Source organism: Podarcis melisellensis (genome assembly GCF_964234715.1).
Source record: "Podarcis melisellensis genome assembly, chromosome: 1".
NCBI classification, from domain to species: Eukaryota; Metazoa; Chordata; class Lepidosauria; order Squamata; family Lacertidae; genus Podarcis; species Podarcis melisellensis.
Window position 1 is genome coordinate 81,836,849 of NC_138528.1, and position 15,497 is coordinate 81,852,345.

Genomic DNA, 15,497 nt, shown 5'->3' on the forward strand with positions numbered 1-15,497 from the left:
GTTCATTTTAACATTATTTTACATCTTACATGAACTTGCTGATCTATCTGCCTCAAGCCCCCCCCTCTCTCTCTCTCTCTCTCTCTGACTGCACCAGAGTACCACAGCTGTTTATGCAGAAGCTGCGCAGAGCTTATTTCCAAAGGTATGTAAAAGTATGCAAAAGTGCACTTTATGCTGTGCTTTTTTGTGTCGTGTAGATAGAAGTATGTGAAGTGAAAGAAATGACTTGCATGAATTCTTTTACCGTTCATAGCACAGGAGTAAATATCTCCCGAGTAGATGCAGTGATAATCCAATTTAACAGTCTTAGATACCATCCATACTCAGAAATAAGTCCTACTGTATTCAGTGGGGTTTACTCCTATGTGATCATAGAGCTGTAGTTGGAAGGAACCCTGAGTGGCATTTAGTCCAACTCCCTGCAATGCAGGAATCTCAACTAAGCGCTTTTAGTAAAAATTGGTTTGCAAAGATTCTAACTGGATTTGTTTTTTCCAACAAATGTGTTGGATTTGCTGGCTTTTTAAAGTAGAAGTATACCTACAGCAGGATCAATGTAAGAGGCAAACCCTGTACTAGAAACAATTCATGATTCTGAGCTCTCACACTGTATCTAATACAGTGGTACCTCAGGTTACATACGCTTCAGGTTACAGACCCTGCTATCTCAGAAATACTACCTTGGGTTAAGAACTTTGCTTCAGGATGAGAACAGAAATCGTGCTCTGGTGCTTCAGGTTAAGAACAGTTTCAGGTTAAGAACGGACCTCTGGAATGAATTATGTATTTAACCCAAGGTACCACTTCATAGGCAAATTGCACTGGTACCACTGGTACCAAGGTACCACTGCACAAATTGACAATGCTTCCCCAAATCATCTATGCCTCCTAGATGTCATTGGACTACAGCTTTCATCATCCTTGTTCATTGACCCCAGCCCACACCTCTAGTTGTGCAGATAGGTAACTTTAAACATGTACTTGGTGGTCTTACAGATAGCTCCTCTTTAGATGGTGATTTCATTTCATTAAATTATGACAAGCCCAACCTGGTGCATTTGGGATTCCTCTTCCTCATTCTACTGTGTGGTGCCTTGCACTTTTGCCCCAGACTCCTGCCTTGAGGGGACTGCTCCCTATCACACCAAAGTTGAGCACAAAACCTCCATCAAATTCAGTAACTCACCTTAAACTTTGGCCCACTAGTTTGGGCTGGGGAGCCCACAAAGAAGGCATGGGGCGGGTAGCCATTCCCTGGTCTTTTTCACAAGCATCTGATAACCAGATATATAATGCTGCTTCTGTAATTGACGTTTCAGATTAGCCACAGACAGTACAATCCTATGAATGTTTAGTAATCTGGAAGTAGGTCTCAGTGAATTCAGTGAACTCCCTTGTAAGTGTGCATAAGATTGCAGACTAAAAGCATAGCAAATCTGTTAGTCTCTAAGATGCTGCATTAAACTGTTTGTTGGTTTGAACGCAAGCCTGCAGCAAACTATGCCTGAAGGTCTTGTCCTTCAAGCATGCATAAGTTTTCTGTTAAAGTAATGGAAGCTCATAGTCATCCCTGCCACTGCTGGCAACAAATTCCATACATTGGTTGTAAAATATTGTTTTACCTGTGCCATGCTTTGGTGTTTTTTCAGATCTGGACATTTCACCTGGGTGCAATGTCTGAAGAAAACTCCACAACAGTGGTCAGTGAGTTTGCGTTTGTGGGATTAACAAACAACCCTACACTACGAACTAGTCTCTTTTTGGTGTTTTTGGTTATTTATATGATCACCTTGGTTGAAAATCTAGGAATGATTGCCTTAATAAGGGCCAGTCCCCGGCTCCACACTCCAATGTACTTCTTTCTCAGCAGCCTCTCTTTCCTGGACGTATGCTTCTCTTCTGTGTTTGCTCCAGAGGCATTAGTGAACTTCCTAGCAGAGAAAAGGTCCATTTCCTTTATTGGGTGTGCAATGCAAATGTACTTTTTTATAGGTCTGGGGAGCACGGAGTGCTTTCTCTTGGCTGCAATGGCATATGATCGCTATGTGGCTATCTGCAAACCCTTGCTGTACCCAGTCCTCATGTCTCCTAGAGTCTGCATTCTTCTGGTGTTGGGGTCTTATGCTCTTGGCCTTTTGCACTCTCTCCTTCACACAGTCCTCACCTTCAGGCTGTCATTTTGCAGGTCTAACATGATCAATAACTTTTTCTGTGACATCACAGCACTTTTGGCCATTTCCTGTTCAGATATCCACCTCAATGAACTCCTGATTTTCTATGTGGCTGGTCTTGTAGAAGTAACCACCATCCTGAGTGTTGTAGTTTCTTATACATATATTCTCAGCAACATTGTGGTGAGGATCAGTTCGGTCGCAGGCAGGCTGAAAGCCTTCTCCACCTGCACCTCGCACCTCACCGCGGTTACCATTTTCCATGGGGCAATTCTCATTCTGCACTTCCGACCAACCTCTAGCGATGAATCGTTGGTTCAAGGCGTCTTTGACAAAACACTAAACGTGTTCTATACAGTTGTCATCCCTTTGCTCAACCCTTTGATTTATAGCCTCAGAAACAAGGAGGTAAAGGATGCTCTGGGAGGCTTTCAGCGGAAGGTGTGCGACAAAATGTTTTGTTCATGAACTTTATAAAACCAAATGGGCATGGCATTATTAAATCTGTAAAGTCTGGATAGAATGAAGGATGCACCAAATTCCCTCTGGCCCCTATGTACTGATTTGGTGAGGAATGTAATGTTTCCCTTAAACTATGTCCATATTAATCCAAGCTGAATGAAGGGAACATTCTAAGCTATGAATGATATATGGTGTATCCCCTAACATGGAGTTTGACCACTGTTTTAACAATTCTCTTTTGTATGATTAACATAGTGCTTAATAGTGCATTGTATCCCCACCTCCTTAAGTCAGAGATGGGGAGTTGCTGTAGCCCTCTTGGTGTTGTTGGGTTCCAATTCCCATCAGACTCATGATCAGGCAAGATGGTCCAGCAATGTCTGAAGAATCACAGGTTCATCACTCCTGCCTTAAGCCATAGGGAGTATGAGAAGTGCTCCTGTTCAGTCAACTTGGAACAGGAACCTCCTTGGAACAGGAAGGCTTGCATTTGACAGAGTTATCCGTCCATCCATCTTGCCCACCTGCTGCCTGCCAACATCATTCCATTGGCACAGAGCACCCTTTTCTATCCACCAGATGTATGGCCAGATAGAAGTATCACCAATGGGATTGCTGCGAGTGGTGGCCAGTGGAAAGTCTTGAAAGGGATCCCTTCCCAGTGCTACTATCATCGTATGAAAACACTGCGCCTGATTCAGTTCCAAGCGGGTGCAACAGTCATCTTGCTCCCAACTTCTGTCCTACCTGTGATGTACAGCAGGGCTGTGGATGTGACAAAGAACTCTCACAGAGAGAGAAGCAGAGGGAGAGGGAGCTGCTGTCTGCCAGCCACCTCAAAAAGTATCTGAGATGCCATTGCACTGGCTGCAGAAAGTTTAAGAAGGCTTTCCCTGATGTGTGCCTCAGTCATTCTCTACAGCGTCTATAACTGTAGATTTGATTTTTAGTTCATTGAGTTTGTTTCTTTTATATTTTATCCTATTTTCTCTTACTGTACAATGCTTGCATGACTTTAGGCTATGAAGTGTTTTTTAGAATTGAAAAATAAAAAAGGCAGTCAACCTATCTCCTCTATAGACTTAATTGTGAGACTCAATTAGGCCCTCTTCAAATGTTTGGCTTGACATTGTGCCAGAAGCTAGCCAGCAATAAATCACACAGAGTAAGTGACGTTAACTCTTTATTAGAAGAAACAAGGTCTGCTCAGGTGTGTCAGCAACACTTTTCAGAGGCCTAGCTCCTTTGAGGCAGTTGTGGAGACTGCAAGTCCCCACTTTCCCACAGCTGCCTAAATCTCCTCCTCCCCCAGGTCCTTCCTTGAACAAAGAAGATAAAATTCAAAATGGATATCAATATTTATTATTAGAAAATTCAGTCCCATGTGTTTCCCCATGCTTCGCACTGGTACCTACCAGTACTTTGTATTTCTGCTAGGGTTGCCATATTTCAAAAAGTGACAATCGGAACTAAAAAATTTTTGAGCTATTTTTTGGCAAAAATGCTTTTTAAAAATGAGCTATTTTTCAGGAAAATCGGCAAAAACACTGCCGACACAGTTGCCATACATCTAGATTTTCCCAGACATTTAGCTGATTTCCGCCCAGACACTGATTCCGACTGCAGTATTCTGGATATGTCCGGCAAATTCTGGACAAATGGCAACCCTGATTCCTGCCATCTCACTGTTTTGTATTGTTGTATTGGTGTGTGTGTGTGAAACCTGGGGCCTTCTGCAGGCAGTCGCAATACCATGGAGTTACAACCCTTTCCCAGAAAAACAAATTGTGATAAAGTGTCAATGCAAATTTGATGGAAGATCACATGCTTCCCCTGCAAAATATCCTAGGTTCAATGTGCAGCATCTCAGGGTAGTGCTGGGAAGGATTTTTCCCTGAAACCCTGGAGAGCCACTTCCAGTCAGTGCTAAGTCCTGCACATGGCTGCTGCCCTCCGATGCCAATATTCATTCAGATAAACCAATGATCTGGCTTTGGCTTCCTATGTTATTACAATTCCTTCATGAATCAATGTTATCCATTTCCAGTCTATAATGCCCCCAACATTCTTCCAGTTGTAGCCATAGCTGTCAACGTTTCACTTTTTTAAGGGAAATTCCCTTATTCCGAATAGGATTCCTCGCAAGAAAAGGGAAAAGTTGACAGCTATGGTTGTAGCTTCATATAAGTTTGTTTTTCAGGGCTAACAATACCCTTCCCCTTCTCTTTGCCTCTTCACAAGGGCGGCCCACCCATGAAGCAAGGTGAGGCAACTGCCTCAGGTGGCAAGATCCACAGGGGTAGCAGATCCCAGTGTAGATCTTTATTTCCCCTTTGTTAATCTTTATTGACTCCTTCTTCCCTAGCAGGGAGGGGGCACTTTTTGTGGTTCACTTGATGTGCCAAAATGTATTGGGTTGGCTCTGCCTCTTCATATGGAATTATTATTATTTTTTATCAGAAACAAACAATGCGGTTGAGTCTTGGGGAGAGTATAGCACATTTTCCCAATAGATGAATTCCTAAAACGATGAATTCTGTGCAGTTCTCCAAGGACATGGAGCACTGATGGTGGTAGGGATAAAATAAAAGCTCGAGAGTTATATATACATGCCATTCCATGCAGCTGACAAAGTGGACTCTGTCTAAGAATGCCTCTGGGTACAATAACTGTGCTCATTATCACATTTCTCTATTTGGGTTTTACTGCAAGCAAGCAACATAGTTATCTCTCTGGAATTAAGTTCCATTGGTGCAATTTCATTCTCCATTTATTTCTTCTACCACCCCAGTTTCCTTTAAGAGTAAGTAGAGACATAGAAGAAAGCAGGAGTCAGTGTGTTGTTTTCCCGCAACCACACACCTTGTTTTTTTGCATAACTTTTCCCCAACTTTGCTCTTATTTTGGCACATATATGTGCTTCTTCTGCTAATGATGATTTTGAAGCATGTTTGATTGATCCTTGTGGCAGGCTTTATGCCTATTTGTTTGTTATTTTGTTTGCTGTTTGCATTATTTATATGAGCTCTGTTATGCAGGCTTATATACATTTAAAGAATTATGGTTTTTTTATGCTCTCCAGAGAAAGGAGAGAGTGCTTCATGATTCCACTGTAAGCCAGCTGATCAGCATTCTGCAATTAGTATTTTTCTTCAGTATTGTAGTGCATGTACCTTCCAAGCATTGTTCTCAAGAGAAGATTATGCTCAGCAATCCAAGAGTCGGAGTTGTTACTTATCTGCAACAGATAGCAGATCCTGCAGTGTCATTTTAGTTTAGAAGGGGAAGGAAAATGTGCAGAATTTTTTCTAAGGCACCCTCTTAACAGTCGAAATAGCTTCCGGAAAAATTGCAAGTATGCGTAATGATTATCGTAAATGTATTCTGAGTGTCTTCATTATACACTTAAAACAGAAGTGAAAGAAAGTTTTCAGTCAAACTCTTGAATTTACTTGCATAACTTTGACTACATATTCTTTCTCAACATCCCCAGTAAAAGAGACTCTTAACAGCGGCATTCTTGTAGCAGCAGAACCAAAGGCACACTTTCATACCCCTCAACTGTCCCAATTTAAGTGGGACATCCCATTTTTGGGTGCTGTGTTCGTGCACAAGTCCCCTGGCTCCTTTGAAATTGCAGCCCCGAAAGATGCATGTCCTGGTTTTCCTCTGGGCTGGAAGGTATTCACTTTCTATGCCAAAAGTATTTTTTGAAAGAGGTTCTACATTGCTTCCTGGTATAGCCAGTTTTCTACATTAACAAAGGATGTGCTAGCTGTTCTTAGTTTGTGTGGGTGTCTTCATCACATCCTTTCCCACCCATAACTAGGCCCCCATGTTGTATAGCAGATACCTTTGTAGAGCTGAAGAAGAAGGTAAGACACTCCCTTTATCCCCAAGCACCTGGTACCTTTTGATAGAAATCCTTCCTATATTTGTCTAAATAAAACAAGGGAGTCACTGGTGGCAAATGAATTGCATAGATTTCTCATGTGCATGATGAATAAATGGTTGTTTCTTCTCAATTGTCGTGTTTCTTTATTTTACAGCTCTGGAATAAAACAATCTGAATGCAATGAAAGAGAAAAACTTCACCGTAATAATCAATGAGTTTGTATTTGTAGGGTTAACAAACAATCTCATACTACGGATTGTCCTCTTTCTAGTCTTCCTTGCTATTTATATTGCTACTTTGGTGGGAAATCTAGGACTGTTTGTGTTAATAAGAGCCTGTCCCAAGCTCCACACTCCAATGTACTTCTTTCTCAGCAACCTCTCTCTCCTCGATGCATGCTTCTCCTCTGTGGTTGCCCCTAAGACTTTTGTGAATCTCTTAGCAGATAAAAAGACCATTTCCCTCACTGGATGTGCATTGCAAATGTACTTTGTGATAGGTCTGGGCAGCACAGAGTGCTTTCTCCTGGCTGCAATGGCATATGATCGCTATGTGGCTATCTGTAAACCACTGCTGTATCCAGTCCTCATGTCTCCTAAAATCTGTACACTTCTGGTGGTGGGGTCCTATGCTCTTGGGCTTCTGCACTCTCTTCTCCATACAGTCTTCACCTTCAGGCTGTCATTCTGTCAATCCAACGAAATCAATCATGTATATTGTGACATCACTGCACTTTTATCACTTTCCTGTTCGGATACTTACATCAATGAACGCCTGATTTTTTTTGAGGCTGGGCTTGTAGAAGGAACCACCATCCTGAGTGTCATCGTCTCTTATATGTACATTCTCATCAACATTGTGAGGATCAGCTCAAGGGCAGGTAGACTCAAGGCGTTCTCCACTTGCACCTCACACCTCACTGCAGTTACCATCTTCCACGGGGCAATTCTTATCTTGCATTTCCGACCAAACTCTGGCAGTGAATCGTTTCTTCAAGATGTCACAGACAAAACCCTTGCTGTGTTCTACACAATTGTCATCCCCTTACTGAATCCCTTGATATACAGCCTGAGAAACAAGGAGGTTAAGGATGCCTTAGGAGGCATTCAGAGGAAGGTATGTAACAAAATGAGTAGCTAGCAACAATTTCTAAACATTTCCACAAGAGCTATATATTCCTAGTCCATTATTAGCATCTATGTATGGTGTTGCATGTCCAATATTAAAATTACAAAAATGTAGCCTCTCTTGTCATTTACCTATATGATGATCTTAAGGATCAATATAAGTTCAGCAAATAATATAAGCTAGAAGTGCTCATTGTAGCTTAGGGTTGCCATATTTCAAAAAGCAAAAACCAAGACATCCCAAAAGTTGTTGAGTTTTTTTTAGGAAACCCCCAAAATTGTTGAGTTGTTGTTTTTTAACTAAAAGAGAGTAAGTCAATTCTAGGAAAGTAATGCCTATTCTTAAATTGCTTATCTATGATTACCTCTTACAATTAATATGTAGAAGATACCACAAATCATGTGTGGTTGCAATGAGAGAGGGCTGTGGAGATGAACATGAGATCTTAAGATTGTGAGGAAACACAAAAGCCAGAGTGGTCTCATGGGGAGATCTTGGGCTGATCACTACTACTTAGTATATAGAATATTCTACTACTTAGAATATAGAATATATACTACTATATACCTCATAGAATCGCTGTGAGGATAAAAAGGTAATAAGGAGACCATGTTTACTCTACACACCCAGAGAACCTTAATTATTGGGCAGAACATAAACACTGCAAATAAATTAATAAGCTACCTTCTGCTTGGAGAAAGGGTCAGGTTTTTTTTTAAGCAAGAACAGCTAAACATATAATAAAGCAGTGTGCAAAAGTTCCATGATAGATGTTCGGCGATTCCTCATAATAAGTGCAAGGTGTGAAAAATAGGAAATATACTTTATTTCCTTGACATCTAATGGGAGGGCATTCCACAGGGTAGACACAACTACTAAGAAGGCCCTTTGAGCTCTCCACAGCTGCCAACAGCGCACCCACATGAAGGGAAGAATCTACTTGGACTTCTGGACCAGTATTCACTCTGCTCTCTCAGCTTCTTCATTTCTCTTCACCTTATTTCCCTCTGGAGCATCCTTTCTCAACCTGTGGGTCCCCAGATGTTTTTGAACTACAACTCCCATCACCCCTAGCTAGCAAGGCCAGAGCTCAGGGATGATGGGAGTTGTAGTCCAACAGCATCTGGGGACCCACAGGTTGAGAACCGCTGCTCTAGAGTCTAGAGTCTGCCATCCCAGTCTGCACTTGACAATGAGTCCTTCATACACAAACCAAACTACATGCCCTTGGGGTACACTTGACTTTTTCAAATGTGAATATTCCCATAAAGCTGATTGCTTGGAGGAAATGTGTTGCTCTGTAATACCATTTCATAAAAGGTTCAGGTCCATCTCAGCAATAATTCATAGTTTCCTCATGAATAAAAGGTTAAACTAGAGGTGGAGAATCTGTTTCCCTTCAGATGCTGCTGGGCTCCCAACTCCCATCAGTTCCAGCCAATATGGCCAATGATCAGGGGTAATGTTAGTCCAGGAGCATCTGGAGGGCTGTAGGTTAGCCATTCCTGAGTTAAACTAATCAGCTTCTGGGTATGTGTCAGCTTCTGGGTATGCTTTCAGCTGCTGCCAAGCCATATCCCTTGGGGCAGATTGCTTCCCACCAACTGTAGTCCTTTAGGATCCGATCATATTTTGCATATTTATTTTAATATATTCAAGATAACTTGCACCTGTTTTATTTTTGGTATTCTTGTAACTCATCCTGGGACAATTGGGTGAAGAAGAGGGTCTATGTAATAAATAAGTAAATATTAGAATTCACAAAAATCTGTTTCCTTTATGGTTACAGATGGCACTAACAGAGAATCCAGCAACTGTTACATTAGCCAGTGCCCCATGGGAGATTGTACTAACAAATCTCTGTATGCTAGAACCGCCACAGGAGTTTTGTTGTTGTTAAAGTACAGTGTGGAGAAAATTATTTTTTTGTCTTGTAAAATCCTGGCACTTCACCAACAAAGAAAGGACAGTATAATAAAGCTACTTTTTGTAGCAGTTTATGGAAGTTTATATTCCCTTCCAATGAGGTCTGTCAGTGTGAAGCACCCAAAATCGTATCATCCATAATATCTTTCCACTGTGTATTATTTAGGGATTCCTCCATATCAAACCAAAAACATCTTGGCAAAGTCACAAGGTAAACAAAGAATTATTAACAGCTTGACTTATTACTGCAGAGGTCCATCAGGTGGAAGGATCCCAATGGGTTTACCCAAACCCAGATCTTCAAGATAAAATAACTACATCTTCATTTGGGAATCTGATGACTAAAAGAAGGCATGCACTTCAGACCTAGAATAATAACCTAGAATAATAATTAAGAAACCAACTTCAATATGCCCCCTTCTCTTGCTGCTATAATTGTTGCCTGAAACTGTGGTGAGTACAGATCTCTCCTTTTCTCCAATGTGGCATACAAGCTGATGTTGTCCTCAGATTCTCAGAGAATTCATAATGAATTTAAAGCATTTATGGCTAAAAATGAGATAACTATTCTACCTAAATTTATTGGTGAGAGAAATCCATGCTGACTTAAGGAAAATGATTTGCTTCTTTCCCATATGATTTGTCATCTTATATTTCTTAACCTGGTGCCCATGTCCATATATAGAGAACATTCCATCTGTGGAATTTTGCTTCCATATGTTGAACTCCTTTCCTGGCTTGGCGTGTAACATCAGTATGTTACATTAACAAAAACTTTAGAAGAGCTCTGACCAAAGACCTGTCTTATTCAGCATCCTGACCTAAGGAACCAGATCCTTATGGGAAGCTCATAAACAGGATATGAACAAAAGAGCGCTACCATCAATTGTTATTCCCAGCACTTGAGGAAATGATATTGAGTTTAAATGAAGTCAACTGGGTGTAGCTTAAGTCCAAATAACTCATCATTTCCCCTTTCCCCTTTCTCCCATTTTATTCTTTCTTCTTGTTTTTATATATTGTTTATAGGAAATTCTATCCTGCTGTTCTAGTGCCTCTGCACTGTTCAGTATTCTTAATTTTCTCACAATATAAAAATATATTTAGAGGGGGGGTCTTTTTAAAAAAGGAGAAAGAACAATAACTGAAACAATACCTGTTTATTTTCAGTTAAAGGATCAAACTGGAGATTGCTCAGACAAGTTCCTCCTTTTTTAAAAAAAATGATGATATATCCTAAGAGATTTTGAATGTTAAATAATCTTGTATTTTTCATAGCAGCTTTTCAAAATCTGATTTGCTACCTATAACACTGAAATTTATTATTTTCCTCCTTTCAAAAAACAGTATGTTTGCAAGTGCACATGGATGGGGACAATTGCACTATAGTGAACGAGTTCATTCTTGTGGGTCTCACAGATCGATCTGAACTGCAAATCATCCTCTTCATAGTCTTCTTGCTGATCTACATTATCACAGTATTGGGGAATGCTGGGATCATTGTAATCGTGAGGACTTGCTCTCAGCTTCAGACGCCAATGTATTTCTTCCTTAGCAACTTATCATTCCTGGACCTGTGCTATTCCTCTGTCGTAACACCCAAGATGCTAGTGAGCTTCATATCACATAGAAAAACCATCTCCTACTCTAGCTGTTTCACTCAGTTGTATTTTTATATTGCTTTGGCAACAGCAGAATGTTACCTCTTGGCGGCCATGGCATATGATCGCTATGTGGCCGTCTGTAACCCACTGATGTACACAGTCATCATGTCTGAAAGACTATGTGTTTTGTTGGTGTTTGCTTCTTTTGTGGTGGGCTTCCTAAATGCAACAGTACAGATAGGTTTTTCCTTAACAGTGTCCTTTGGTGATTCTAAGGTTATTAACCATTTTTTTTGTGATGGGCCACCATTGATGAAGTTGGCCTGCTCTGACACCACTCTCAACCAAATCCTTGTTTTTACTATTGTTGGATTCAATGAAGTTACCACCACATCCATAGTTCTCATCTCTTATACCTGCATCTTTTCTACCATCCTCAGAATACGCTCCAATGACAGCAAGCACAAAGCTTTCTCCACCTGTACTTCTCATCTAACCACCGTCAGTTTGTTCTATGGGACCCTCCTCTTTATGTACTTGAGACCCAGTTCCAGCTACTCTTTGGAGCAGGATAAAATAATTGCAGTGGTCTACACAGTGTTGATCCCGTTCGTGAATCCCCTGATCTATAGCCTCAGGAACAAAGATGTGAAGGATGCCTTGATTAAAGGAATGGAGAGACTCGGGATTTCAAGATAAATGTAGCAGTCACATACTGGAAAGAATATGGCAAAGGGTTAGCTCTTTGATTTACCTGAAGGTTGGGGAGGGGAGAGAATTGTAAAACAAAAGAAAAAATAGGAATAAAAACTAATGCTCATTATCTATATATATCCAGAGTTATACAGGATTATATTCAATGTTAGTTATACCCATTGTGCCAGGCTGGTACAATGAGAGCGCTGAACTTTAGTAATGTACATTCATTGATTTTAATAGGTCTGAGCTCTGAATATGACAGTTGGATATCATCCACACCTTATTATTTCAAATAGAGATTTTCACAAGCCTTCATAAAGTAACCAAAAGGAAGAAAAATAATATATTTGTACGTACAGTATCTACAATAAATAAAAATGAGAACATAGTGATAGTAGTAGTTGTAGTACTATGAGTAGATTTTTAGAAGGTTCTTAATGCTTGGAAGGGATAGGTATGGAGATTGTATTGATTGCTATTACCGTGTGAAACCAGACAAATAAACAAGTAGAAGGCACAAATATAGACATGTTGAAATTTAGATTTTCAAATAACATTGGTTGCACATTGGCTTGAAATTTATTGTTCCAGTGATTTATCGATATGGACCATCTCTCAGTGAGCTTGTCTCCTGTCTTTTGCTTAGCCCTATGTTTCGCTTGGCTTAGAAGTATGTAAAGTTTATTAACATATGCAACTACCGTTTCAAAAGTACCTTTGTCAATATAAGAAAGGGTTTCTTGAAAATGAGAAAGGTGATTCATGATTTGCATATTAATTATTTATGAATAAATAAAAATACAAAATCTGCTTATTATCCAAAAATTATTATGCAACTTTACAAACTGCCCCCTCCCCCCGCCCCCTCAATCCAACTTGGTGCTGGTGCTTAGGTGGTTCAGAGATGATTTGGCATTGGGGTGAACTGTGAGGTGGCCAAGCTTGCTAAACAAATCAGATTATTTGGGATGATGGAAACAAAAAAAGGATAGCCAAGATTTTCAAAGATATACCTTATAACTGAGGCACAATCTTATACTCTCAAGCAGTTCTTTCAAAAAGTTAAGGCATTATAAACATTTTAAATATTCCCATTGTAGTGAATGGGGAAACTTGAAGCTTCGTGGTTCCAAAACAAGATTCTGATTTGGGTCTGAGCAAAGCAAGTAGCCTCCGAAGTGGTCCATGCCAAAACACACCACTTTCTGAATCATCTGGTCAAGGTCCAAACCAAATATTGTGTTCAGTGCACACCTCTAATATCTATGGTCAGTACTAAAAGCTGTGACATGTGCTACAAAAGACATTTCCATTTTCTCCTTAAGGGGAATAAGCCTTTCTGGTATTACTCTGTTTATTTATAAGCATTTTTAGGATGGCTGCAATAGCCTTTTCATAGTTAAGGTGGAATTTAATTATATCATATAGGGTATAAAAATGCTGTTTTTAAGTGGCTCCTTTTTTCTTTTCTTTTTTTGAAGGGGCTACTTGTCAAAGGGGTTTTAAGTTTATTTTTATTAGTTTTCAAATTGCTATAGAACCATAAGAACAGATAAACAATAACATACAAAAACTAAACAAATTAAATAATAACATCCAATCTAAGATCAAGATATCAATATTTCCCTAGAACAGTGTTTCCCAACCTTGGGTCTCCAGCTGTTTTTGGACTACAACTCCCATCATACTTACCGAGCAAGACCAGTGGTTAGGGATGATGGGAAGTGTAGTCCAAAAACAGCTAGAGACCAAAGGTTGGGAAACACTGCCCTAGAAGGTGCAAAGAGTGATAACTGTAAATCTGAAACTATATGGGATTACACACATGAGACAGGAACTTTACAGAGCTGATGGAGTCCACTTCTCAGACTTATGGAATGACATTTTGCTCTCTGATAATAATAATAATAATAATAATAATAATAATAATAATAATAATAATTTCTTGTTTCCCCAGCCACTCTGGGTGGTTCCCAACAGAAAATTAAAAACACAATAAAACATCAAACATTACAAACTTCCCTAAACAGGGTTGCCTTCAGATGTCATCTAAAAGTCAGATAGTTGTTTATTTCCTTGACATCTGATGGGAGGGTGTTCCACAGGGCAGATGCCACTACCGAGAAGGCCCTCTGCCTGGTTCTCTGAAACCTCATTTCTTGCATTGAAGGAACCACCAGAAGGCCCTTGGCACTGGACCTCAGTGTCCAGGCTGAACGGTGGGGGGTGGAGACGTTCCTTCTGACCTTCATAGGGGGTTAAGAGCAGTAATAGTTGAGCAGTGGGGGGAGGAAGCACTAAGTTATCCTTTTCCTGTTGAAGGTGTGAACGGGAAAGGAATAGATTGAAATGGATGATGAATTCCTTGAGGCATGTTTGAAGTAAACTGTGATGCCAAAGTATTTCATGCTTTGTGATGTCATGGCGAAGGGTATGGCTCACTGTTGAGCTTAACCTGTGTCACCCTTTTGGGGTTTTACAGACTTAATGGGCCATGAATCAGGAAGAATTCCCTCCTCACCTTTAAGGATGTGGTGTGACAGGTACATGTCCATCTGCAAAACCATTACACAGCTATCATGAGTAGAAGTGTATGCAGCTGGATGATGAGGGTATTATGGCTGAGTGCAGTTCACATTCAATGGTACAGACTCTCCTCACTATACAGCTCTCCTCCTGTGGGTGAAATGAAATTGACCATTTTCTGTGGTGTCCACCCTTTATTGAAATTTGCAAAAATTAAGTTTCACCCCCTAAAATGGCATGCCCTAGTGTGGCAAGGGGAGTTGGAAATTAAGGCCAGCTTGACTCCCTTTAGTGTAGGCTTACCAAGTTAACAGACAAGAGCCTGATAGAGTTTGAAGATGCTTCTGTACATATTGTTATTTATAAGCTGAGTATGTTCTGCTTATATTTAATAAAGTGGTCCTAATTCTACGCCATACTTGGTGTTTTGTCTCATTATTTCTGGTTTCCTAACATAAAAGTACACTTTCTTCTTTTGGGAGTAGGGAATTGTTTTGAACAGAAAATGATTCCCTAGTTCCAATATTGTTTTCTCTACCATCAAGGGAAAACAACTCTACCATCAGGGGAAAACCAACTGACTTTGTGCTCAGGGAACTAAAGCTCTTGACATCGGGCAACCTAGTATAAATGTACCAACACTTTCACCCTTGTATTTTTCTGAAATGAGAAAAGGGCATTATTTAGAGGCATAAATTTAGGGTAAGTATTAACTAGCAGGATGAGAGAGTTGAATTTCACTCTGTTGGAAAGGTTGACAAAAGGGTTGTGACTGAGTAGAAGACTAGGAAACAAAGATGTTTCCCAATGCCATTACAGCATTGCTAAAGCTGCAGTTGCAATAATCAAACTTTAATTGGTCTAGCTGTCACCTAAAGCTTTCAGCTGTAATCTGGTGCCCACTGACCCCATTAAATTCAGCGAGATTTACTTTTGAGTATACATGTACAGGATTGCTTTCTCAGTGAGGCACAGAGCTGAAGAGCTCACTCAATTTAACCTGTTTGTTTTAGCCTGTTTGTGGTGCATTACTGTGAAAAAATCAGTATGAAAGAATCAGTATGAATGATGACATATCCTAAC

The 15,497-nt window shown here is 40.2% G+C and overlaps 3 protein-coding genes across 3 annotated transcripts; all 3 read left to right on the top strand.

Moving 5' to 3' along the window:
* Positions 1–1,676: 1,676 nt before the first annotated feature.
* LOC309377977 (olfactory receptor 5G9-like) lies at positions 1,677–2,642 on the top strand (the record flags this gene model as incomplete). Its single annotated transcript, XM_081925724.1, has 1 exon — positions 1,677–2,642. The coding sequence occupies one exon, from the start codon at positions 1,677–1,679 to the stop codon at positions 2,640–2,642; it is 966 nt and encodes a 321-aa protein (XP_081781850.1).
* Positions 2,643–6,711: 4,069 nt separating this feature from the next.
* On the top strand, positions 6,712–7,671 carry LOC309366589 (olfactory receptor 5T17-like; the record flags this gene model as incomplete). The annotated part of the gene is made up of 1 exon (XM_081905271.1): positions 6,712–7,671. The coding sequence occupies one exon, from the start codon at positions 6,712–6,714 to the stop codon at positions 7,669–7,671; it is 960 nt and encodes a 319-aa protein (XP_081761397.1).
* Positions 7,672–10,921: 3,250 nt separating this feature from the next.
* On the top strand, positions 10,922–12,572 carry LOC309366733 (olfactory receptor 5AR1-like). Its single transcript, XM_081905511.1, has one exon. It carries the CDS (start codon positions 10,950–10,952, stop codon positions 11,886–11,888), a length of 939 nt encoding a protein of 312 aa, XP_081761637.1. The 5' UTR covers positions 10,922–10,949; the 3' UTR covers positions 11,889–12,572.
* The last annotated feature ends 2,925 nt before the right edge of the window (positions 12,573–15,497 follow it).